General features: G+C 48.2%; 1 protein-coding gene across 2 annotated transcripts; it reads left to right on the top strand.

Annotated features, from left to right (window-relative positions):
- LOC125751951 (multiple C2 and transmembrane domain-containing protein 2-like) lies at positions 1–26,212 on the top strand. Of its 2 annotated transcripts, none has more exons than XM_049031410.1 (22): positions 1–245; positions 3,922–4,394; positions 4,552–4,611; positions 4,752–4,917; positions 8,390–8,532; positions 8,910–8,986; positions 9,106–9,220; positions 10,912–11,064; positions 11,312–11,442; positions 11,543–11,729; positions 11,822–11,915; positions 12,016–12,118; positions 12,307–12,409; positions 12,533–12,634; positions 12,945–13,019; positions 13,412–13,531; positions 18,992–19,111; positions 19,229–19,267; positions 22,611–22,720; positions 22,967–23,076; positions 23,956–24,053; positions 25,516–26,212. In XM_049031410.1, exons 2-22 carry the CDS (start codon positions 3,966–3,968, stop codon positions 25,582–25,584), a joined length of 2,604 nt encoding a protein of 867 aa, XP_048887367.1. In that variant the 5' UTR covers positions 1–245; positions 3,922–3,965; the 3' UTR covers positions 25,585–26,212. The 2 variants fall into 2 exon arrangements, with proteins under 2 accessions (XP_048887367.1, XP_048887366.1); XM_049031409.1 differs by having other exon boundaries at positions 1–283.
- Positions 26,213–26,278: the final 66 nt, after the last annotated feature.

Below are 26,278 nucleotides of genomic sequence, written 5' to 3'. Positions count from 1 at the left end.
CTTCCACTTTGACGAGGACGCGCACAGACTCGCGGGTCGTGGACGCGCTTTCCCCCGAAATGCTTCTGGTGCGCACCTCCTCCGTAACTCTCTCCACAAAGTGAAAGGAGCCTGTTCGTAAAACTTCAACTGCATGCAAATGGTCCCACTCACCTCGATTAACATGATCTAATCATCTAATGGCACTGGGACATTGCGTCTCCCACGGTAGACAGGTACTGTCCAGCTCGGTGACGGCGTGAAAGGTGCGTGGACGCGCTCGGGGAGCTGATCGGCTGCACGGGTAAACATTGCTGTTTATTCCCTGCTTTCCGACGGGAAATTGGTGAAATGAAATGACATGAACCACAACAATAATATGTGCCAATAATATGGTGGAGCTTTTGAAATTCTGAAATAACGATAATTTAATTTGCTAAGTTTATGGTCGTCGTACAGGTCTTGCATCACTGTACTGGATTTTGGGTATAAGCTATATAGGGGGTTATTTTGGAATAAATGGTTTAAACAAGTATATTTAAATTGTATTTTGAGCCAACAATAAGTTGCCCTATACATATTTGCAAATCCAGATGACATCCTTAGTTAAACATGAAATATAGACCGAATATTTAAAAAGCTACGATATATTGCAGTTACTATAAAACTGGACAGTGTGCGCGCGTCTGAACCTACAGTAACCGTCGATAACAGTATAAATTAGAAGTCCCATAACTTGTGTTGCTGAAGTTAATTTCTGGTTGTTTTCGTTATCTCCTGTGACATTTGCTATGCAGTTTCGATGTGTGATAATCTTTGGTGAACCAAAAAAAATGCAGTGTTAAGAGTGGACGTCTTGATGCGCATGTAGTAGTAGCCTATTTATGTCAGTTTGTGGAAATGGTCTCTGATATACGTTGTAATTTTCCACGATTTAGATTAGACCAAAGGTATATTATGCCTATGTTTTCAAACTTAAAACTTGAGTGATATTTACGCCTGTGTCAGCTGGGTGTGGACGAGTTCGTCTTGTCTCTGTTATTCCCGGAATGGAGAAAGGCAGACCAGACAAGTTTATGAACGGGGCCCAGTGTTGGTATGCAGACCTGCGGAAGCATGACTCCGTATTTCAACAACCTTTCATAGGCAATAGTTACTTTTATCTTCCTTAAGGCAATTCCTTGTGCCTTGTGTAGCCTGAAATTTGCCATTTTTTTGTATTTGACAGTCCTATCTTTTTACCATGAACTTGGGCTGTGTTAGACAAGTTTAACGATAAATATTCATGTTATGATGCAACAGAGCCATTCCATACTTTCATTCAGCATGGTTCAGGGCTGAGGGAAATCATAAATATTTAAGTAAAACCAGCTTATCGGACACACATCAGATCGTTTCCGTTTCATTTGTCACATGCAGTTATACTGAATACAGTGTGCAGTGAAATGCCAGTTTGCGCTCGTCCAGTTTGTGATGGTTGATACAGTAGTTGGTAGTGTGATTGTATTGTCCGGTTTGTTTGGCAAAGGGAAGATGATCTCTGTAATATCACTGACGTGCATCAGATTTTTTTTTTAAAAAAAGATGGAATGTTGCCCGTTTGCGGAATGTTTGCAATGAGATCCTAAAATGAGTGGCTTCAGGGTCCCTGTTCACGGTGTTTTCGGGTCCGAACCCTGTAACACTAACCAGCAGCGGTTTTCACGGAACCTAAAGCTCAGCCTTCTATCTGGGTCCAGTGATTTTTTTTTTAAATTGCCTTACATATTTTGAATAGGATTTTAAAATTTTATTTATTCAGTTCCATTGAATTCCGTCGTTAATCCGGAAGGGAAATAAATTCTATTTCAGTACATTTAAAAATAATTTTATATATATTTTTTTTCTGATATTTATCTGTTCTATTTGTATCTGGTTGCTGTATTGATGTAGGACTCTGTTACATACAGGTATGAATCAGCAATATCAGTATGATAGTGGCTTATGGAGCTTTTATAGTCGCCATTAGGGTACTTGGTGGCTGTGAGGAAACTCCAGCATTGGACAAGGCCTTAGCATAAAGGCCTTAGCATGGAGGCCTTTAGCAGAGAGGCCTTAGCATATAGAGCCTTAGCATAGAGAGCCTTAGCATAGAGAGCCTTAGCATAGAGAGCCTTAGCATGGAGGCCTTTAGCAGAGAGGCCTTAGCATATAGAGCCTTAGCATAGAGAGCCTTAGCATAGAGGCCTTAGCATAGAGGCCTTAGCATATAGAGCCTTAGCATAGAGGCCTTAGCATGGAGGGCTTTAGCAGAGAGGCCTTAGCATATAGAGCCTTAGCATAGAGGCCTTAGCATGGAGGCCTTTAGCAGAGAGGCCTTAGCATATAGAGCCTTAGCATAGAGAGCCTTAGCATGGAGGCCTTAGCATAGAGGCCTTAGCATATAGAGCCTTAGCATAGAGGCCTTTAGCAGAGAGGCCTTAGCATATAGAGCCTTAGCATAGAGAGCCTTAGCATGGAGGCCTTAGCATAGAGGCCTTAGCATATAGAGCCTTAGCATAGAGGCCTTAGCATAGAGGGCTTTAGCAGAGAGGCCTTCTCTGCTCTCCTCAGATCAGACAATCTTATCTCAGCAACATGCGCACTTCCTGTCCGCCTTTGACCCTTAAAGGTGGGGCATCGTTCACACACGGGCCAGAATAATGTTTAGCTGATCCTTGACTTGTGATGGGGAAGCGTTCTGTTCAGAGTTGGATGGTTCTGCGTCAGGAAGTAAAAATCCAGATCAACATTTTGTTTCAACCTACCAGTTGAGTACTTTGTGACTGTGACTCTTTATACTTAACTGGTTGGTTGAAACAAAATGTTAAATTGGACTTTTACCCTTTTGGACCTGAACTATCCAGCTCTGGTTCTAATGAATCCATCATAAATGGAATATATTGCAAGTCGAATATGATATGATACATAAAGTTCAGCTAAATAAAAAGTGTCACCGAATAAGCGAAATTATTAACTAACCAGAATGTAATTGAAAGGTAAATAAATGAATAGAAGTTTCTTTGATTAAGGATAGGGAAAAAGCACTATACATTGTTAAACACTGTTTGAGATGGTTGTGCTCAGGAGCACTACAGACAACAATTGTGTGACTGGGCGGATGTTGCTGTTGCCCATCTTCAGTAGAAAGTATCATACAGCAAACCTCTAGCCTGGGAACCAATCAGAATTCAAAGCTGACCACTGAATGAGCATCGCTTCCTCGCCACTGTAAATCTGAAATATCCTAAATCAGTATTTTTCTAATCACTAGTGATGTATTTGGTTGGGCGTTATTTCTAGGTTAAACAAAACGGTGCCTCTCTTAACGGTGGACTTCTTTTCCGGCCTTCTGCCGAGTCCGACATTCTCAGCTTTGCGGTGTGTACAGTGATACTGAAAACACTGCTTCTGAGAACTTTCCGGACCAGATTGAATTAGCAGGCTGAGTGTATCGGCGCAGTTTTGCCCTGGAGGAGGCATGGCGGTCCAGCGGTTGGCACAGCTGCTTCACACCTCTGGGACCCGGGTTCAAAGTCTCCGTGATGGTTCCGTGTGTGTGTGGCGTGTGTGTGGCGTGTGTGTGGCGTGTGTGTGGCGTGTGTGTGGCGTGTGTGTGGCGTTTGCATGTTCTCCCTTTGTCGTCATGCGGCGCCCTTTGGGTTCTCCAATCTCCCCCCACAATGCAAAAACATGCCTAGGATAATTGGAGTTACCAAATTGCCCGTAGGGGTGACTGATGTGTTAGTGTGCCCTGTGATGGGTTGGTGCCCCATCCTGGGTTGTTCCCTGCTTTGCCCCCCCCCCCCCCCCCCCAATGGCCCCCCAGCTGTTACAGAAAGCAGATGGATGGGTTCTGTCCAGTTACTCTCCAGTCTTGGTAAAATGCCAACTGCACTGTTTTTTCGCCTGTTTTCTTGGTAGTTTTCAGTAAAGCAATCTTAAGTCCCTCCCATCTGCCCGCCGACATGGATGGCAGGAAGCCGACGCCATGGCAGAACTTCTGCGAGAAGGCAAAGCCCCTGCTGAACAACATGAAGAAGGGGCGGATCCCTCTCGGCAAGCCCAAAGTACGCAGGAAGCTGGTCCGAGGTCGGCGCAGCATCTCCGTGCCCGACTTCAGGCTCCTGCAGGATGACTCCAGCTCCACCACCTCTTCCATCCCCTCCCCGGGGTTCGACCCGAAGACGCTGTTCTTTCCGTACCCCTCCCATCTGCCTCAAGCGAGCACAGACAGATCAGGAACCGGTGTGGCGGAGGACGAGAGCGAGGACGAGGTGGGGATCGGGACGCCGACCTTCAGCGTATCGGGGTCGCTGGACGAGGATAATCAGAGTGTCAGCGAGGTGAAGATGAAGGTGCCATCGGGGTCGGAGACTCCTGAGGACAAGTCTGAGGTCAGAGTTACTCAGGGTCGTGTCAATATAGCCTGTGTGCATGAGCATGTACATCACTGCAGACTGGTCCAACTGCAAGGGGCAACATAGTTTCTGCATCTTCTTTGCATTTCGTCACGTTTCTTCAGTGTTGGTCACCCGATTCTGTCCCTCGTAGTCTCAGAGCGACACCAAAGACCCGAACATCCAGATGACTAAAGAGCCCGATGATGACAGTGTAAGACCCACCCGCCTCTCACTGTAATTTCACTGCCGATACCATCTCCCCCTGGACTGCGGTAGGCAGGTTCCGTGTGTGTGTGTGTGTGTGGGGGGGGGGTCGATGACCTGGTCACGTGCTGAAACCTCTCTGCTCAGGTTTTTGAAGTGGAATTCGAGGCAGTGCCGGGGACCGCAGTGCCGGCGACCGCAGTGCCGGCTACCCCAGTGCCGGCGACCCCAGTGCCGGCGACCCCAGAGAAGACGTTCTACATCACTGTTTCCCTAAAGGAAGGCCGGAGGCTGGTCATCAGAGATCGATGTGGTAAGGAACATGTTTCAGACAGGAAGTGTCACAGTCTGGTGCTGCTGCACTGAATGACAGTTGAGCCTGAGGACCACACCATGCTCATAGCTAGTGTTGCTGTAGAAGTGCTGGTGAGCCTAGCAGCAGCTGCTAGCCAGATGCTGGGGGGTTAGGGTTTTGGGTTAGGGTCTTACTGCCTTCTCTGAATGTCTCCAGTGAAACTTCTAGCCATATACTTGGTATATTTTGTCATTTTCCATAAAACAGACAGATAGCCAACTTGCTTTTTACATTATTATTGTGCATGTACTGTAGTTTTACATGTAGACATCAAATTTATAATTGCATTTTTTTAATGGTCAGAGGCAAAATGTTAAACACTTTGTTATTTGCGTTTTTAATTATCTTGGAAAGAATTCCTTAATTTTATTGATGGTAAAGGTGAGAAAAGTGATGAAAGATTTAATTGGATTTCTGATTTTAATTGTTATTTAACTGACCTGCACTGGAGTAACTATCTACCAGTTTGTTGATTAAATCTCTGGCTTTTAGTGTATAGTAATGAACCTTTGTAACCTTAGTATGTTTCACGCGCATCACTGCCAGCCACCGGACAAACAGGCTGCATTTCCATGAATCTTGCTGTCAGATATCAGATGCAATACCAAGTCAGGGCACTTCTAGAATGGAGGAAGGAGGAAAGGGGAAAATGCTACTGGAGATCTTGTCAGTGGTGTATGCCCTGACTGCAGGGTGCACTCTGACTGCAGTGTATGCCCTGACTGCAGGGTACACTCTGATTGCAGTGTATGCCCTGACTGCAGGGTGCACTCTGACTGCAGTGTATGCCCTGACTGCAGGGTACACTCTGATTGCAGTGTATGCCCTGACTGCAGGGTACACTCTGATTGCAGTGTATGCCCTGACTGCAGGGTGCACTCTGACTGCAGTGTATGCCCTGACTGCAGGGTACACTCTGATTGCAGTGTATGCCCTGACTGCAGAGTGCACTCTGACTGCAGTGTATACCCTGACTGCAGGGTACACTCTGACTGCAGTGTATGCCCCGACTGCGGTGTGTGCTCTGACAGGGACTTGCGGAGGTGTTACCCTCCTGCTTTTGCTTCCCATGCAGTGCCACTAGACGTTGTTGTCATATCGCAAGCACAGTTCAGGCAGTGAGAGGAACGTGTGAGGAGGTAATGAGAGCCGATACTTCAGTATTCAGGGAGTTGCGTTTCTGCCCCTTTGTGGGAGGTGGCATACCAGAGTCTCTGTGAGTCAGTACATGTGCTTGTCATCGCCTGAGGAATGCGGCCTGACTCGAAGGGGCACGTTACTATTTATTTACGTTTGCTTGTTAACACCAGAACGCTGCAGAGACAAGCTCAGGTAAACTCACAACAATGACTTTGCTGTGCTTTTTCAGTCATCATGTGCTGATTGGCTTTCTGAAATGTTCCGAGTAACGTGTCCGTTTATAAAGGAATTTGTATTGCAGGGAATCAGCGCGGAAATGACTGTGCACAATTTAGTTTTTTTTTTTTTTTATACAGTACTTAATCAAACACTTTTCCCCCAAAGTGACTTAGAGTTGAGAAAGCAGGGTCGGGCAGTCGCTGCCGTGGTTGGGGGTCAAGGGCCTTGCTCAAGGGGGCAATGATGAAATCACTCTGCCGACCCTGAGGTTTGAACTGGCGACCTTCCGGTGCCGCTGAGCCGCACTTCGTCCCTGATTGCATCAATATTAATAAGCGTATTACATTAAGGCAGTGTTAGCCAATCCGGTCCTTGGGGACCCGCAGATGATCCACATTTCTGCTCCCTCCCAGGCTAGCAAAAATGTGGACTTTCTGGCTGGGAGCTGGGAGGGAGCAAAAAAGGCGGACCGTCTGTGGGTCCCTGAGGACTGGGTTGGAAATCATGGCTTGGGTGAGTAAACAGAGCCTTTAGAGTGGCTTACTGAAGGGGATTTTGCAGTTTTCACTCCACAGACTCCAGGGTTTTTGCATCCCTGTAAATGCCACCTTTCAGCCATGAAGATTCTGCAGCCCATCTAAGATGTCTCTCCAGGCCCAGTGCTGCGTTGGATAAGTGGAGCCAGAATGCAGAACATATCCATGCAACTATTTTGTTTAATAATTCATTTTTGCATGTTCTGTCATTGCTACTTTGTCATTTTACCAATTGGACCGCACACTTAGGTGGGCACCAGGTGGGGGCACTATTCCTCATCTATCAATTGTATTGACTCATTATTGGACAGGCAGTCCCCCCCCCCCCCCCAGCAAAGACTGGTATTCAGTGTGTGTATAGTTCATATGGGAATGTGTTGCTCTTTAATGTACACAGATGCCAAATAATGTGCAAGTTTCATGTCACTGGTCATTGTGATGCTCTGAATATCTACTGTTATCTACCTCTATTTGCTGCTCTCATAGAGTTTGTTTTGCGAACGGTGTCCAAAAATACAGAGCCTTCCTCAGCGGAAAGACCAGACGGCTTCCACCCCACTAGTATACCTGGGAAAAACCTGCTGATTAACTAAGGAGATTTTTTTTTTAATGCTAATATAACTTTTAGGAAATGCGAATTCTTAATTTTCCCCATCAGAGGGCGCTGTTTGTTTACGGAGGGCCACACATTGTGTGTGAAGGCTTGGATACATTCATCTCCCAGAGTGCAGCGGAGCTTCCTATTCAGACATTGTGCTGCGCAGAGCTGGAGGCTTGCTGGCCAAAGGGGGCTGTGTGCAGCTGGGTGACGACCCTGTGAGCTGGGCGGCCGGTCGTGGGGACAATGCTGTGACAGACCTGGCAGCTGCTCCCCGCAGAGGCATTGTCATCCAGTTCAGGCCTCGCTGCATTTCTGAAAAATCCTTTCATCAGACTATATCAACGAGGCCAAGCTGAAGCTCTCTATTTAGACCCACACGCTCTGTTTACATGCCTGGGAGGTTAACACCAGTTTCTACTGGTCCACGGAGTCCGATTTCCCAGTTCTATCACAATTTATTACATACGTCTCTGCATTTATTCCTGAAATGTACCGTGTTACAGCGACGATTTACATAGTAACTATCTTAAGTTCTGTTTAAAAGGCCACTTCAGTCATCAGACAGAAACAAACAAAATACCGGAACCTTCTCATGAATCTAACGTTTGTTTAATCCCTTAAAAAGTCAGATCAAGCAACAAGTAACCAGCAAAACGGCTTCAGTGACATGGCTGTTTTTAACCAAAGTGATTGTCGCAACTTGGTGAAAGTCATAAAACTGGCAGAAATGTACTACCCCTATTGTCAAAATCATTAGTTGAATTTAATTAACTTCACAAATAGCGATATAATACTGACCATGTCCAGATGCAGTGAGGTTGTCTGAGGAAGGCATTTCAAAACAAGTTGTGTTTGACTGAATAGAACTGAATGAAATTAATGTCTGTGGTTTTTCTTTGGCTGCCTGATGTGGGTGTCTGTCTTCTTCCTACAGGCACAAGCGATCCCTACGTCAAATTCAAGTTGGATGACAAGACCATTTACAAGAGCAGAGTCATGTTCAAGAACCTCAATCCAATATGGAACGAATCCTTCAACTTTTCTGTTCAGAACCTGGAGCAAAAACTGAACATTAAAGTAAGCTGTTTGATGCTCTTGATTTTTCTGAGCATTTAGAGTGTATTGAATTTGAGAGCCCTGTGACGTTACGCAGCACTGATTTTCAGGAATATTCTGTCTATTTCCGTATATTTGTGGTTATACGCGCAGTGAATGTTTTTGTTTTAGAACAAAGCAAAGTAGCTCGCAAGCTCAGGGCTTGCTGGAGTGCCTTTTGGACATTATGAGGGAGGTGATGGTTAACCCGCAGTGAATGTGGCCATCCAGCCCTGAGTTTGTGTACATGATTGCGGGTGTGTGTTTGATACCATAGGTCATGACCCCTGTGTGCTCATCTTCCTCGTCCAATCAGCCATGGAGAACTGAGCCACACTGACGCTCATTGACCGTTTCAGGTGTATGACCGGAACCTGACCACGGATGACTTCATGGGCGGTTCCTGTATCTTGCTGCGCGACCTAACATTAGACAGGTACGCGATGCTCTTAAGAAGGCGGAGTGCCTTTAACGTACGTCTAACTACAGATCTGTCGTGCGTCTGCTCCTTTCTGCGCTGCTCTGATGACGGTCTCGTCTGTGGTGCCTTCGCAGGACTCACGAGATGATGCTGCCGCTGAATGATCCCAACAGCATCGAGGATGACATGGGCGTGATACTGTTAGACGTGCAGGTGTCAGCCACCGAAAAGGAGAATAAAAGAAACATGGTGAAGACGAGTATTATTCATTTATGTAGCTGAAGAGTTTTTTTGTTTGTTTGTTTCGTTATATCCAGATGAGGTTGAGATCTTGTTTGGTTTCTGGGCCTGGGTGTTTCTGTCGCTGAAGTTCATTTTATAACCACAAGGGGGCAGTATAACATTAGTGGTTGAACAGATGGCATGAGTGAAGAATCAGATTATAGTGTGTTATACTGCGTCTTATTGCATGCAAGTATTCACAACATAATAATACTGTATATTATGTTTCTGTTTGGATGCAGCTCTTCGTTTAAACTGTGCAAACAGTACAAAAGCCTCTCAGAGCTGTAAACGTGTCACTTGCTCTTACCTTTGTGTTTGTCTAAGTTTTCCCAATGACTTAGAAAACCCGGTGACTGACTCATTATCGGCCCTACCTGCGAGGCTGCCTGTCTGCATCCAGGGCTCTCTCTCATCCGTAGACAAGCCCGTTGATGGATTTTAGTTCGATTCACGCTGATAAAGGTGGATTTCCACACTGCGCGGAGGCTGCCGCGGGGGGGGTGGTGGGGACTGTAACTCTCCCGCAGCTCTTTGCGGGTAGCCTCTGGGCGTACGCCGCTGCCAGGGCGTCCGCGTGAGGAGCCCCCGCTGCTCTGTCTCTGCCAGTCCCTGGTCCAATTTGTCTGGAAGACGCGAGCGCATGTGTGCCACAGCGTACCGGGCCCCCGTCCCGCTCTCTCGCTCTCAGCGTAATTACTTCGGAGAAGGGGAACAGGACCCGTCTGCGAACAGCTCTATTACCATCTATTACTGCATTTCTGCCGTACGGTGTCGTGTGAGCTCTGTGGCTTTGGTGGGGGGGGAGGGGAGCAGGGGGGGTGGGGGATCCGCTAATTCCCATGCATCAAAAGCAATAATCCAGATGTTGGGATGTAATATCACAGCTGTCAGTGTAGAGCGCTGAAGTACTGTCCAAATGGGCCCTGCTTTGGGCTCATCCATCTCGCCCCGTGCTGTTCCACCATATGGAAGCAATCCCAGCCTCCTCTTAGTACCAAGAATAGGCTGTCTTCAGGGGCCTCTCGCCGCTAAGTGGAACTATTTTATTGGCCGGCGAGATAGAAGCGCATCCAAGATAAACACTTTGGATGACATGGCTTGGCTCTCTGTTATCTTTCCCATTTCCCGTGTTTTCGTCCCTCTTTAAGGTCGGATATTTATTTCGCATTAATGCAAGTCTTTCCGACGTCCTTTGATCCTCCCTCACCAGGCCCGGCTCCCATGTTTCTGTAACCTAATGGGCAGCGAAGGCGCGCGCGGGGGGGGTTACGATCACTCGCTCTTTTGAAGCCGTAATTTGGTAGCAGCGCCGCAGAGGAATCAGACGCCGGCTTCATTTCGGGTAGATTTGCTCCATGTTTTGCCCGCTGTCTGGTTCCTCTCCTGGAGCTGTTTCAGCAGCATGGTTAATGCTCCGTCGATGGGCCTTGCTGGCGAGAAGCTCTCTCCCTGCGTCCTTCAGAGAGATTCTAGCCGCAGGTTTCTTAAGCTCAGGTCCCATGGAAGTCAAGAGTGCTTGAGGGAAGGTGGGGTGAGAGATCTGGAGATGATGGCCACCTCGTTGATGTTATCCACTTCCATGAGTCGAGCCGCGGTCCAAGTGTTCTCAGTGCAGAGGTGATGGACGGAACCTTCCTCCCTGTCCTGTGTCCTAGGCCGACCTGGCTCTCTCAGAAACGCTGAGGAAGAACCGGCTCTGGAACTCCGTAGTGGGCATTACGCTGCTGGAGGGTCAGGATCTGCCTGCTGAAGGACAAGGGGACGTCTTTGTGCGCTTCCGGCTGGGGGACCAGAAATTCAAGAGCAAGGTACCCGCCCTAGGTCTGCTGCTCCATCCACGGTCACTCACCTGTTATTCGCCGCTGTTTCCCAGCATGCCCTGCACAACATTTCACTGTCAGCAGCAGGGCCATGACATCCTTGTCACCTGATGGCCAAAGTCCACTCATGTGACCAAGGAGGACATCATGTGACTGCATGTCACTTCCTCCCTGTCCAACTCAGCACCGGTTCTGTGTCTCTGTACCATTGGCAGCTGTTTTTTTTCCCTTCCAGAACCTCTGCAGGAAAGCCTGTCTACAGTGGGGAGAGCGGTTTGATTTCAACCAGTTCCAGGATGGGTCGGACCTCCTGGAGATTGATGTTTGGGTTAAGGACGGCCGGAAGAATGAGGAATGCTTGGGAATGTGGGTCCCGCTGTTGTGGATTACACTGTTGTGTCCCTGTTATGTCACTGATGTCCATCTTCAGTAGTGAAGACGTGACCCGGTGTGTTTCTGCATCCAGGTGTATTATCGACCTGTCCAAGGTGCCGTTTGGACAGGAGAAGCTGTTCACCCAGGCGCTGGAGCAGGGCAAGGGCAAGTTGGTGCTCCTGATAGTGCGCAACCCATGCTCCGGGGTCTCAATCTCTGACCTGTGTTCGCCAATGCTGGAGGACCAGAAGGAGAGGCAGGACATAGAGGCTCGATATGTGAGCACCTCACACCTCCATGTCGTCTCCGCGGCCTCATTTTACACACGTCCATCGCATTAACATTTGGTTTTCCTTTCGTCCCTGAGTAGTGCTTAAAAAACACTTTGCACGATATGAGAGATGTAGGATTCCTTCAAGTCAAGGTCATCAAGGCCTCGGACCTGATGGCAGCTGATCTAAACGGTACGGCGTCCACCAGGGCATCGGCGATGATTATGGGTTAAACTGTTCTATGAATGGTACAAATAAGGCAGGATCACTGAAGTCGACTTTTGCTCCGTAGGAAAGAGTGACCCGTTTTGTGTGCTCGAGCTGGGTAACAACAGACTGCAGACTCACACCATATGCAGGACCCTCAATCCCGAGTGGAACAAAGTCTTCACCTTGTCAGTGACCTGGCATCTCGCACCGCTCTCACCTACACATCACACGGAGGCTCTCTAGCCTCCATCTGTTCCTTAACTTGGAGGCTTGCGGTCTGAAATGGTTTTAAGCCTTGAACCCAAACCTGTGTGAAATGAAAAGAAAAAATATGTATATTCAGCTGTATATTTATTTATTTTTCCCTCTGTAGCCCAATCAAAGATATTCACGATGTACTAGAGGTGACAGTCCTTGATGACGATGGAGACCAGCCCCCAGATTTCCTGGGGAAGGTGGCCATTCCGCTGCTTTCGGTAAGTAAAGAATGGTCGAGCTGTTTTCTGCAGCAATGCCCTACCATCTATGTAAGGAGTCATGATTAGCTTGGCTGCATCAGGGCATGTGTGTACTGCTGTTTTTATTTCACAACCCTCCAGGTGCAGAATGGCCAGCCAGTCTCTTATGTCCTGAAGAAGGAGGATCTGGGGGTGCCCTTTAAGGGAGCCATACATCTGGAGCTTGTGGTTATTTATAACCGGGTAAATAAACGGGATCCCCAGGGATGTTATGAACTGGTGTAAGATGCCTGTGGCAGCCATGTGTGGTGCTGAGGATGGTGTACGGTGTGATGTCATAGAAAGCATGTTGCCATCAGAAGTTGAACAATCAGTGCGGAGCACTGTCTGTGTGTGTGTGTGTGTGTGTGTGTGTGTGTGTGGTCTTTCCATATGGTTGGGTCATTCTTTTTGTTGCAGTGATGCTGTACCCTTGTGGTAAATTTCGTGTTTACAGCATATTTACAGATTTGTGAGATCTGACTCAGAAATGCTTTTTAATGCTGTCCTTCAGGTAAGAGCGGGTATTCGGACCTTCAAGCCAAAGGAGGCCAAGTTAATGGAGGTTAACCCAAAGTTTAACAAAAAGGTTGGTGCGCTGGTACCGCTCACGTTGACTGTTAAAACCAAACAGAACACAGGGGTGCATTAACATTAATTTAGCTATGCTTGGTATCCTTGAACAACCTTGTTTTCACAAATGATGATGTGTTTACTCAGTGAGCTTCAGATCTGCTTCCTTCTCTAGTTCAGTGGTCTGAACACGTCCCCTTAATGGTTCTAGACCAGACTAAAGCTAAGAGCAGCCTCATATGAAGTCACGTCAACACTGCTCTGCTTAAAAGAATTGTTGAACGGTGCATTCTTTCGTTAGCAAATACACAGTTTTATGTCCAAACCTGTGTCGCTCATAGGGATTTGGCCGCATTACATGTCTGTTCTCTGCTTTCCTGACTGCGGTGTCCTGCTCTTTATCAACAGATCTTAGCGCGGAACGTGTACCGTGTTCGGAAAATCACCAAAACTCTGCTCTACACGCTTCAGTACATCAGGAGCTGCTTTCAGTGGGAGTACAAACGAAGAAGTATGAGAGCCTTCATTGTAAGCCCGCCGTCTCACTCCTGTCGCCTGCTCTGCCGTCTCACTCCTGTCGCCCGCTCCACCGTCTCACTCTTGTCGCCCGCTCCACCGCTCACTCCTGTCGCCCGCTCCGCCGCTCACTGCTGTCGCCCACTCTGCCGTCTCACTCCTGTCGCCCGCTCCACCGTTCACTGCTGTCGCCCACTCTGCCGTCTCACTCCTGTCGCCCGCTCCACCATTCACTGCTGTCGCCCACTCTGCCATCTCACTCCTGTCGCCCGCTCCGCCGCTCACTGCTGTCGCCCACTCTGCCGTCTCACTCCTGTCGCCCGCTCCACCGTTCACTGCTGTCGCCCACTCTGCCATCTCACTCCTGTCGCCCGCTCCGCCGCTCACTGCTGTCGCCCACTCTGCCGTCTCACTCCTGTCGCCCGCTCTGCCGTCTCACTCCTGTCGCCCGCTCTGCCGTCTCACTCCTGTCGCCCGCTCCGCCGCTCACTGCTGTCGCCCACTCTGCCGTCTCACTCCTGTCGCCCACTCTGCCGTCTCACTCCTGTTGCCCGCTCCGCCGCTCACTGCTGTCGCCCACTCTGCCGTCTCACTCCTGTCGCCCACTCTGCCGTCTCACTCCTGTCGCCCGCTCTGCCGTCTCACTCTGCTGCCTGCTCCTGCCGCTTGCTCCTTTCACCCGCTCTGCCACCTGCTTCTGCCGCCTACTCCCCCGCTCACTCCTGTGCCCACTATCCCGCCCACTCCTGTGCCCACTATCCCGCCCACTCCTGTGCCCACTATCCCGCCCAGTCCTGTGCCCACTATCCTGCTCACACCTGTCGCCAACTCTGGCTCATTTTATAATGATTTACACCTTTTCCTGTTTCTTGGGCCATAATGTCAAGTCACTGCTTCTATAGCGTAGAGTCAGTCAGAGGTGAGCCAATGGGCTTGTCGCCTCCCCAAAACATCCATGCCCTCTGTGCGTCACAAAAAAAAAAACCTTTAAACTTTCAAATATCTCCCTGATTGTTTCCCTTTCTGTCACATAATTAATTGCCCCTTCCATCCTCGAGTTTCATGAGTAGAGCTGCCGTGTAATCACACGTTTTACATCTTTACAGATAGAGTTGAGCTGTGTGCCATTGCAGAGTCTTTGTTACATCTGTCTGATCCTTAAAGGTGTCTGACGAGTCTCAAGCCACGTAAACCTGTAATGCGATGCGGCATCTGGAGTCAGTCACGGACGCATTACACGAAAACTCCCTTTTGCTCTGCATATCCTCTGGGCTCTGTTTACAGGCGGCGCACGCGTCGTTCCCCCCCCCCCCCCCCGTCGCCCCATCGGCCAGTTCACCCTCGAACTCCCCTCAGGTGCTGTTTCTAAGCCCTGCGGCCCCCCTGGTCTCGCTCTGTTGAAGACAGTGACAGCTCAGCCATCGACTCGCTGGTCTGATGGGGTGCAGCTGTTTGCCGGTGATGAATAGGCTGTCTGAGGAGAGCTGTTAAGCCTGATGGCATCGCTGGGCTCTAAACATAATGGTGATGACAGTTAGTTAGACCCCCCTGGATGTTTAAGAGAAGGACGCAATGCGAGAGCTTTTCTGGATTTATGATCATTTTCAGTGCCCATGTCTCTAGCTGTCTGGTCTGTATCTCAGCTCCCCCAAAGCCTGTTTAAATTCAGCATTGTCCCAAAGGCGGCGTTGGGGGGGACAATGGTGGAGTGGACAGTCAGCATCTAGAGCAGAGCTTCCCAATCCAGTCATCAGCAACCCACAACCAGTCCACATTTTTGCTCCCTCGCAGTTCCCTGCCAGACAGTCAACGTTTTTTGCTCCCTACTGGGAGCTGGGAGGGAGCAAAAACATGGACCATCTGGGGGTTCCTGAGGAACGGTTTGGGAAATACTGCTCTAGAGGAAGCATGGGTGATGTGAGGAAGGTTGCTGGCCTGGTCCATAAGCTTGTCCAGTTCACGACGTGACTTGGGGTCATGTGGAGGTGCACTCTCCCGCCAGCTCCATAACACGTCCATTTCGTAAAGGAGTACGTAAATATTCAGTGTAGAAATGACTTTGCCCGCGTTGGTATTTCAGAAATCCGCCATTGCACTCTTCCCTCTGAAATGATCTAGTAGAAAAGAACTTCTTTCGTAAACGAAGGAATTCATTTTTGGAAGCTCTCATCCGGCTGTCATTAGAGGCCATGCCAGACTGAGTTCTTTCACATGACTGCGTTCCGAGCTGCTGTCCTCGATACGGCGAGCTCTGAGGCCCTGAGAAAAGGTGGAGGGGAGTCTGGCAGCGGGGTGATTCTTCTCATTATTTACTGTAGTAATCCCACCCCAGAAACATGTGAATAGACACCGTGAAGCTGCACCGGGGGTTGGACAGAGCCGATCGCTGCGGTTTGGGGTCAGCGTACGCGGTACGCAGCAGGGGAGTCTGGGAAAGGTGTCGTTAATGTCACTGAGGCTTTTGTTGCTTGGAGTACAGCGTAATTTATGCTAAAGGAAAGCTTTACGCGTGTAACAACAGCGATGAGTAATGAAATAATAGCAGGCAGCCCCCTCGGCACAAAAACGTCCAGAAAGTTATTTTATTGTCTGTTTGTACTACAGTAATGGGCCTCGGAATGATAGTCTAAACTTCACAACTTCCTAATTTCCTCTGGGGGGGGGGGGGGTGTGACAGTTAGAGGTCTTTAAGCTTCCTCGATGCTTCTCACTCCATGAATTCCAAGCACATCAGCGAGTCCGCCAAAGAGGTCAAACAAAGTTTCCTCCCGCCTTAATCCCTTCAGCCTATAGGTGGCAGTAGAACACTGCCAAATATCAAGCAGCCATTCCCATACGTCCACGGACTGAGGGCATGTTGGGGAAAGTGGACCCCCCCATTACCCGGACAGAAACATAGTTTTAGCGAAATGAGTCCGTTAAACACTAAATTATTCTGCATGAGTTTTCAGAATCGTAGGGGCACCGGGACCAGGTTCTGTTACATCTTGGGTTCTTGAGGGCAAGTTCCGTTTATTAGAGAAATATGATTTACACATGAAAGCTTATTGCGGGAGAAAACGCGGAGGCAGGATGGATGTGACGAGAGGCTGCCAGGTAGCTGCTGTCTTAGATATCCTCTGACAGGCTGTGAAATGCCGATTCGCCCACGTCACCGGACACAGACATGCTGTCTGATTAACGCCTGGTGCCGCACAGCTGTAAGCGCGGTTGGCAGCTGCAGGGTTTCTCCAGACTGACAGAAGCGAATCGCCGCAGAGGCGGGCTGTACTCCCCAGGGGCTCCCGGAAGGTCGTCAGCGTCCCGCCGCGTCCAAGAAGCCCCCCTCTGAGGCTGTTACTGGCCTTTCGGCTCCCTGGGGACCCCCCAGAAGACCATGTGCCCGGATAACCCACACCCTACGATGATTCACCAAATATTTCACATTATGATGCAGAGGTGTTTTTGTCCGTTATATTTTGGGTGCACAACACCGTTCATGTTTCATATATTTACTGTACAAGCCAAGTATTAGTACGTTATAAACATGCATATCCTGTGTGCTTTTTAATATGGTAACCGGGGTTTAATGGGACGGCCTGCATCACCACTGTGATTACCATTATTAGTATCAGATTCATTGTAAACTGATCACCTGATATTCAAGCGTGCTAATTTGCAGACAGCCTTAGAAAGTCTGGTCTCAGATCTCATCTGCATACAATGGGAAGCGCTCTGCATGTTGTCGCTGGACACACCACAGCCGCCAGCAGCTCACAGCAGGAGGCGGGAGACCCTCGCGCTAAAACGGCATCGAAGAGACATTTATTCAGCGTTAGTTCCTCCGCTCTCCTGCCCACTCGCTTCACCTGGCCTGCTGAGGGGCCCTGGCTGCGTCCTCGCCATGGCCTTCTGTTCCCAGATCAGTGGGTCCCCAGAGCAGTGCATATCCTCACATCAGAGTATTTAATATTTTTTACAGACTATTTTTACAGAGATATGTTTTGTGGCGATCAATAACCTCCAAGTATTTATTTTATTGCAAACATAAAGAAGTAGAATTTAGTGAGACTAAATACAATTGTACTTAACAAAGGACTTTTTTTTCTGAGTATACAGAAGAGATGGAGGCTGCGTCTCTTGCTGTATGTTACAGGCGTGTTTGGCGTGTTGCTTCACACGTGTTCCGTCTTATTCGTTCCCGCATGTGAATCTGCTGCAGGCGACACAGAAGGCCTGCAAGGATGAGGGCCCTTATTTGGACGCCCTGCTTACAGGAAAGACAACAAATTATATTTTCGTCCTCTTTAATTACTCGCTGCTTCGTGAATTTGCATTAGTGCGAGGTTATGAGTCCCGGTGTTTTCGCTGCGTCTCTGCTGGCTTCCTGTGTGGAAGCGAATCTTTCCGTCCCAAACCTGTCCGTTTAAAGTCGCCCCGGAAGATTGGATTGGGCTGATTTAGGTTTTACTGGTTTAGCGTTGGGGCACCAGTGGTCAGCCTGGCAGTCAGGCTCAGGTCCGCAGTCACGGGCAGTTTCCACGGCAAACCGTGCAGGGGACTGGGGGAGGTTCTCTGGGTCACCCGGCTCAGGAAGATGTGAGGAGGCCTTTCCAAACACCGCACACCCTCGGACGTGTTTGCCTGGCGGCCGTCTGCAGGCATACATGCCAAACTGACGCTGCTGATTTGCGGCTGTGTGGATTTCGGGTTTAACCTTGCCACCGCGTGTGAGAATTATGGGAGACCGCGGATACACTGCCTTCAGTGGATTCTGTTGATTGAACGCCTCTGTAATTCCCCGCCTGGCTCCGAGGCGTTATCCGTAAGTCTGGATGAGAATCTTCCTTTGAAACGTCGTCTCTGACTGTCCCCTGAACTGAATTATTCCGTCTCCTGCCTGATGCATTTGCTTGTCGGTAAATGGGCTTAAATTGCCGCGTTTGGATTAATGCACAGCTGTGAGATTCGTCTGGAATGGCGTGCTGTGCTTAGAGGTTGTCCATTACATAATTACAGAAGATTATTAATTCGCTGTGATTCATCTTATTTCTGCCGGAGGTCCTGGCTTCTTGCGGTATTACGGCGATGATTGAACTGGTGTTCCTCCAGTTACTTGGTGTGTCCAGTTACAGTAAGGCAGCTGAAATGCATCCCAGTCGAGAAGGATTTGAAGCGCAGTATATCACGCAGGATCCGTCGCATGTCCTTGTCACCGGTCTGGCTTCGTCTCTTCTGAAATGCACATTTCCAGCAAGTAATCTTTGCAGATGGTCAGTGACTCTCCTCCCTGCGCTGACTATGATGAATGACACTGTAAGCTGCACAGCTCTGCGCCGGCATACATTTGCCGTGCAGCTCGCTGATGTGTGCTTACATGGCTCTCTCCCCGAGGCCCAGACTCTCAAAGCACCGTTTTAAGAGGAGACACTGTGTGCAGAGATAGCTGGAGGTTTTTTAACAGTTTTTTTTAACAGTCTTCTGTTGTTTCAGATCTTCCTGCTCACGGTCTGGGGGTGGGAGGTCTGCATGCTGCCTCTCTTCTTCCTCCTGCTCCTCGTGTGGAGCTACTTCCAGGTCACCACTGGAAAGATCAGCGGCAGCGCTGACCTGGTGAGTGCCCTTCTTCCAGTGACCACGTGCCACTACATGTCCCTGGTGTCAGCTCTCGGGCCCTTTGGGAATTACAAATACATACATGAGTGGTTTCTAACATTGACTGTGTTTCAGGATGGCATGGACTTCGGAGATGATGATGAAGATGAGAAGGTATTTAAACTTTTATACGTACCCAATTTATTTATCATTTTTTTTCCTACAACGCTATTGCCCAACAGAATTTCCCCCTTAATTCTGTTGGTAATGAGAAAACATTTCCCCAGTCTTTCAGCCATGTCATCGTCTGCCTTAACTGTTTTATGTTGGGAACCTTTTTGGCAAAGAAGAGAAACCTACAGGGGAGACTGATGAATATATTTCACGCATTGACTAGGCCTGGATTTTCTTGCCGTCTTCTGCGTACACAGCAGGGTCCCGTACAAGATTGACAGTTATATTCGCAGGGAACTGGCTGCCTATTTGATCGGCAAAACGTCACTTCAGTGCAGCATCCACCAATGGCTAAACAGACAACATCCCCCAAACCAAAATCATTGCTGTATAAAAGCTATTCCTCATAAGAACATGTTAGCATTCAGCAGTTTAATGCTATAATCATTTATTTGTTCTGTATATTATTCTTTAGGGCATAGAATTTTATATATTTATTAATATTCCTCACTCCAAAGGCCTGTAGTGATTGTCAGATACTGAATTTTCGCTGTGAAGTGTAGCGCCTGTACTATTTGTAAACATGCCTCTCTCTCGGCTACTGAGACGCCTTGTGTCTCTGCTGTCAGCTTTAGTCTGAAATGGTCTCCGGATGACTGTCTGGATCCATGTAATTGACAGGGAGAAACAAACACGTTTTTTGCATCCAAGCAGTATGTAAGTGTTTTGGGATGCTGGCTCTTTATTGGTCCGAGAGGGCGCACTTCCCCCTTGTGAAAAGGCCGCCTCTTTCCCCGAAGTGGTCACCGTGAGAACAGGCCTCTGAAAAAGAGGGGAGGCAGTAAGGAGGCTGCGTGAGAGCGAGGGGCGAGGTGCAAAGCAGACACGTGCGAGGAGGTGAGCCGCGTACGAACGCTGGGAGCCTCCGCTGCCTGCTGCCCGTAATCAGCGCCAAATAGATGGCGGGAGAGTTTAGCACGATAAGCGACAACAGAGCCCCTGCTTTCCCTCGGCTTTCCTGCGCTGTCTGGGGGGGCTGCGGCCTGGGTCATGTCCGCGGGTCGGGGCCTTTGGGAAAACTAACAGCTTGGGCTGTAGCTTTGGTTTACGGCAATATGTACGTGATGGAGACGAGTCTCTCAGGCCGAGATCAGTAACAGCCGACCACGGAGCTGTGTGTGTGTGTGTGTGTGTGTGTGTGTGTGTGTGGGAGACGTACATATTACATTGTGCAAATGACATGTCCCCACAATATGATACTTTGAAAAAATGATCCCCACAATCTCAGTCCCCACAAGTGGCAACTCAATTTTATTAAAATCCGTGACTGCAGTCAAAAAACTGAAAATGCCAAAAGTCTGGTATGTTGTTTGGTTACTTATGGTTAAGGTTGGGGCTGGGTGGGGGTTAAGGGTGTCTTAGCTAGGATTAGAGTTTTGCCCATAGAAATGAATGGACGGTCCCCACAAAGATATGAATACAAATGGCTGTGTGTGTGTGTGTGTGTGTGTGTGTGTGAGATGTGAAGGTCTGGACATTTCTGGATGTAATGGCATCCCACTTTAACCAGCGTTCGTTTTGTCACTCAGTCCTTTATCCTTCCTTGCACACTGAATGACAAAAACCAGCACACTTAGTGACAGTGAGTGTTTTATATGTCATTTTCTTAAGCTGCTAAGTGATTCATTTATTGTAAGAAACTTACTTCAAAATGTCCCACGAACACAGGCTGAAATGACCTTTGCAGCACAGAGCTATTTGCCGTTAACCTTCTCTTAAAGGTCTCCCTTGGTATTTTATCTACAGGAGGAATTTTTCCAAATAAATAGGCATTTATTATGATTGAGGTATGTCTCATTAGAAAACGTTTTTTTTTTTGGCTTGCGGCTTCTACAAGCTTTTATTTATCAAGAAATGTAAAATGGGGAATAAGCAGATTAAAGTCATTGGGTGAGCCTGGTTGTGTTTGTGCGCCGCCCTGCTGGCTGACCGCGGAGAATGTCCCGAGTGCCCCATCATGCCGCTTCTTCCCTGACATTAACTGGCAGAGCTGCTTCGTTCAGTCACGCTATCTTTCTTATCGCTAACGGAGACTCGCACACCTTGGGGGCTTCAGGTAAATGACAGCGATGTTCAGCACATTGTCTAATTCCGAGTAAACGTAAGGATTCTTTAACGTTAGTCAGGGGTCACAGGCTTTCAGTCTGTGTACGCCCACCTGTTTTTTTTCCCCCCACATAAATCACACTGTTGGTGAGAGAGCCATGAAAAGCTTGCTTTTTAAAAAATTTTTCCGGAAGAACGGCGGTCTGGGGTGGGGGGGGGGGCGGGGGGGGGGGGCGGGGGGGGGTGGGTCCTGGGTTTGTGGGAATGAGGCTCTTCCTGTAGCTGATGTGTTGGGAGCTGCCGGCTGATGTGAGAATTCCGGCTGTTTCTCCGAGAGGTTCCCATGGGCCAGCGAGGTCTGGCCGCTGTCACACAGAGTGCCCCCCCCCTCCCCCCCCCCATCTTGCCAGCCGTGTATACACGTCCTCAAGGCTCTGATGACAAAGACCATCAAACAGCTCCCCTCCGCGCCCTCCCTCTCCTCATCTCCTCTCTCACCATTCCTTTCATTATATCCTCCTTTTGATGTGAAGATTCCTGGCTCTCTTTACCGCGCATTACTTGCAATATCTGGAGGCTTTTCCTCCTCTCTGGAGAGCATCATGGAGCAGTTCCACCGCTGTTTATCCTAACGCCAGCCACTCCTGATGTAATCATATCTCTTTGGACCTCGGATTAGCTTGAGAACCAATTTTTTTTTTTTCCCGACGCGACCAAACCATTTATCTTCTTGAAGTGCAGTGTGGCTCTTGTCTGGCTACTCCATGACAAAGGCAGTTTAGTTTGTATCTCAGCCCATAACGTCTCTGTGAAGGGCTGAGAATCGGCCAGGCAGCTCATGCTAATTGCGACGAATCTGCATACCGAAGGCAGGTCGCCCTCGAACGGCGTCTCTGTGCAGTAAGTGCACGTGTTGTCGGTATGTCCTGTTCTGGGAGCTGAAGGCACTCATATCGCACACCCCCTTGTATCACAGCCCAGGTTACACTGTGTTACCTTTCTCTCCAAGGGGGGGCGGGAGGGGTGGGTATTTCGAGATGGTTTCCAACAAGAACGGACTCGCTCTCTGAGCGAATCCCCTCAAACGGTATGTGATTGCCTGTGTGTCATTGGTTCATATTTCTTTCCCATAAACAGTTAGATTTTTTAAGAAACCGCTTCTAAGAGTATAATTCAGACGTTCTCTTTACCAGGTGCACCTACGAATCAGAAGTTTACCGTGTTCTTATCTTTTTAGGAATCTGAGAAAAAAGGACTAAGGGAAAAAATTCACATGGTACAAGAGGTTTTGGTCGCCGTGCAAAGTATTCTAGAAGAAATCGCATGCTTTGGAGAAAGACTTAAAAAGTAAGCATGCTGCTCAGTACTTAACCACAGTGTGTCTGTGTGCATTTTTAAAACTCATGTAAAATTATACATACTACACGACATTTGGAAATTTTAAATTGTGAAATTTTGAACCAGTAGAATCAGATTTATTTATTTTTTGCTGAAAATTGCAGTTATTAATGCCAGTTTTCCGCGGCCCATAAGAACTGAACACTGCGTGGCCGTTACCTTATTAATGTTCAATCTCCATATTTATCCCAACAGCACCTTCAACTGGTCAGTGCCGTTCCTGTCCATCCTTGCCTGCCTTGTGCTCCTTGTGGCCTCGGTTGTCACCTACGTTGTCCCTCTGCGCTACATTATATTAGCCTGGGGTGAGTGTCACTGCAGCCTGGGTTAGCCTCCCACTTGTTATGCTGTAACGCAGAGCCTAACTTTGCCTTCTGCTGGATTTATTACCAGTGTGATACTGTGAAACTCAGTTTCCTGTTACAAAGTGCTTCAGGCCTTTGCCAGAAATGCCTTTCATGCCTGCACCACTGCATTCACCCTGTATATACGTTACCGAGGGCCTGTGCGGGTGCTGTACTGATTTCCTGGGGCTGTACCATCTTGGCTCGCTCTCTTGCTAACTGTAGAACTCTAGCACAGCTTGTGAAGTACGGTGGACCCTATCAATACTTCCAAGATACACAGCAATTCTTTGTTAAAACTTCTCAGTGAATTCCGTGGTCAGGGGGGCGGGGCTTTCAGGTCACGCCTGATCGTTACAGGCCGCATCCACATCCACCTGTCAGGAGCTAGAGCTTCACGTCAGCGGATGAATAGCAGAAATATGTATTTGAATGTTGTGTCTGCGGGGAATCAAAGGCGGCCTCCCAGAATAGTGAGCCGCTCCAGACGATAAGCACCGATAAAGTTACAAGCGAAAGGAAAACAAAACATAAACAAACTGCTAAACATAGATAGCGCGGAGCATTCCCTAGGGTCCACAAGGGGCTGTGGTGCTGCGGGTGGGAATGGGCCTTCCGTCTCCCGCCCGCGGACACAGCAGGAGCGAACATGCCAGGCAGCAGGCAGTATGGTCTTCCCCGTGCTGCGGGATCCAGCAGTGCCTTCGCAAGGGGGACTGCAGCCAGCTCCTATGGCGGGAGTCTGGCTGAGACTTATGCTATGGAGATGGAACCAGGACTGGCTTTGGGTTTGGGTTTGGACACGCTCCCCTTCATTTGTGAACGAAATGTGTTTTATAGGAATCCACAAATTCACCCGGAAACTCCGCAACCCACATGTCGTCGACGGCAGCGAGCTGCTGGACTTCTTACAGAGGGTCCCCACCGATGTGCAGAAGGTACCAGGTTCTTCTCAACCGCTTGTCCTGGTTTGTGGTTTGAAGGGCATCCAGTTAGCTTAGCCTTATGGAGGATACTTTTATTATTGTTGTTCTTATTATTATTTATTAGTGGCTAATTGACAGTTTGAATGTCTCATAAGGATATGAGGACATGACTGTCCATTATAGGTGCGTGTTCACTGCAGTCTCGCTGTGCACAGTAGGCGTGTGTCGACCACAGTCTCGCTGCACGCGACAGATGCATGCTGACCGCAGTCTCACTGCGTGCGATAGATGCATGTTCACTGCAGTCTCACTGCACGCGATAGATGCATGTTGACCGCAGTCTCACTGCGTGCGATAGATGCACGTTCACTGCAGTCTCGCTGTGCGCAATAGGCGCGTGACGATCGCAGTCTCACTGCACGTGATAGATGCATGTTGACTACAGTCTCACTGCGTGCGATAGATGCACGTTCACTGCAGTCTCGAAGCACGCTATAGGTTTATATTCATTTCTAACGACACCCATGTCACTTTGGTGACAGCTTTACCGTCTGCCTGTGCACACATAAACTGAGGGCGCAGACCTGCTTGTTGGTTTTCTCTCTCTGACTTCTGGGTGTGACCCAGCACTGGCGTTGGCTCCGCCCAGCCGACCAGAGAACCGTCCTCATGACACACAAACTCCTGTACTTGTATCTCCACCTGCCTTGATGGCCTGCTGAATGTGCCCCTCCCAGTGAGGGAAAAATCCATTTTACAGAAATAAGAATTATAACAGGAAATGAACGTCTAATATATATTTCATTTTTGCAGAAACAGCAATATCAGAATTGATTTGAATGCAAATCGCAAAGCGCGACTTTGAAAGCACAGCTTGAGCTGTTGCTTGTCAGTCGAAAAATGCCACAGTGGTTTTTTTTTTTTATAAATCCTCTTAGTACAGAAGCACATTTACTAGCCGTGTCTTAATGGATGTGCTGTAAATGTGATAATGTTGGTTCCTGTCACATTTAGACTAACCACCACATCTACAGTGCTTTAATAACGCTCCAAATTCACTTCCAAGATTTGCTTGGCAGTCTGTGGGATTTGACAAGCGGTGATGGCTAAACCATTTAGACAAATCCGCTTTGAAGGTCCTCTGGCTATACAGCTACAGGTGCTCTTTCCAATCCGCTTTCATCAGACCTGAATAATCAGGGTAAGAGTTCTATGTCTGCATCACACTGCAAACCTAGCTGGAGAGTATTTATAAAGTATCAAAAATATAAGGACAGGCGCAAACATGGTGTTATCTACTCCTGACCCCAAAACTTATTTTGCTGTGATATGTGTAATCATACGCAATCATGTTCTTTGAACCGTTTGCCTGGTGAGGTATAGAATTCCAGCAGGCGCATGCTCTCTGGCACCCCCTACAGGAAGGGGGCAGTCAACGCATGCTTTGCTGAGAGCTCCGGCTGTGTTGTTCCAGGTGCAGAGAAGCAGGCTGAAAGCAGTCAGCAGCCAGAACCCACAAAGGAAGAGGTGGGGGGCACTGTAAGCACCAGGTCCATCATGCTGACCCTGACCGTCCACAGAACCGTCCGTCCTTCAAGGTCGGAAGCCTGTGGACCTGACGCTACTGCGTCCTTAAACATCCTATTCCTGTAAAAACATCCCGCTCTGGTGCTAGCAATGTGAAGGTCTGTCATGCAAGATATTTTTACACTTTTTTTTTTTTTTTTTTTTTAGCAAAATAATTCTTGCAATGAAGTCTATTTTGCATATCTTAACTCTTATGATTTGCAGATATGTATGATCCTGAGTGCTGATTTACCTGTTTTTATTTTGCATTTATTTTTGGTGTCTTTCATCAGTATTACACACATGCTTCTGTGACACTGTGAGCTATTAAAACGGTGGTTAATTTTATCTGTGGATTACATTGCATCAATGTTAACATAGCGATCTCCACAGAAAACATGAATCCCAGTATATATGTTAAGAGGTACAGCAGTGTTTGTGATTTAGGGCAAATAGGTATGTTACCCGCTCATCGACCTGATTGAAATATTACATTTTAACTGCCTGTATGACTGTTTTTTCTTAACTTAAAATAATGTCCATTCTATTTGCAGCTGTCATTCTGCTTCAATGAACCATTAAAGTATCCCTCTTGTGTAACTGCTGATATGAGTGGGTGTGGTATGACATATAGGGGGCGCTAGTGGGCAGCATGCATAGGAAACGAAATA

Source organism: Brienomyrus brachyistius, chromosome 11 (genome assembly GCF_023856365.1).
Source record: "Brienomyrus brachyistius isolate T26 chromosome 11, BBRACH_0.4, whole genome shotgun sequence".
Classification (NCBI taxonomy): domain Eukaryota; kingdom Metazoa; phylum Chordata; class Actinopteri; order Osteoglossiformes; family Mormyridae; genus Brienomyrus; species Brienomyrus brachyistius.
This window is presented reverse-complemented; position numbering and strand designations above follow the sequence as displayed.

Bases quoted from the DNA above. Each gene is read 5' to 3' on its own strand.
- LOC125751951 (XM_049031410.1), top strand. From the start codon at position 3,966: ATGGATGGCAGGAAGCCGACGCCATGGCAGAACTTCTGCGAGAAGGCA. The intron at 4,612-4,751 runs GTAAGACCCACC...CTCTCTGCTCAG, and splicing joins AAGAGCCCGATGATGACAGT to GTTTTTGAAGTGGAATTCGA. The intron at 23,077-23,955 runs GTGAGTGTCACT...TGTGTTTTATAG, and splicing joins CTACATTATATTAGCCTGGG to GAATCCACAAATTCACCCGG.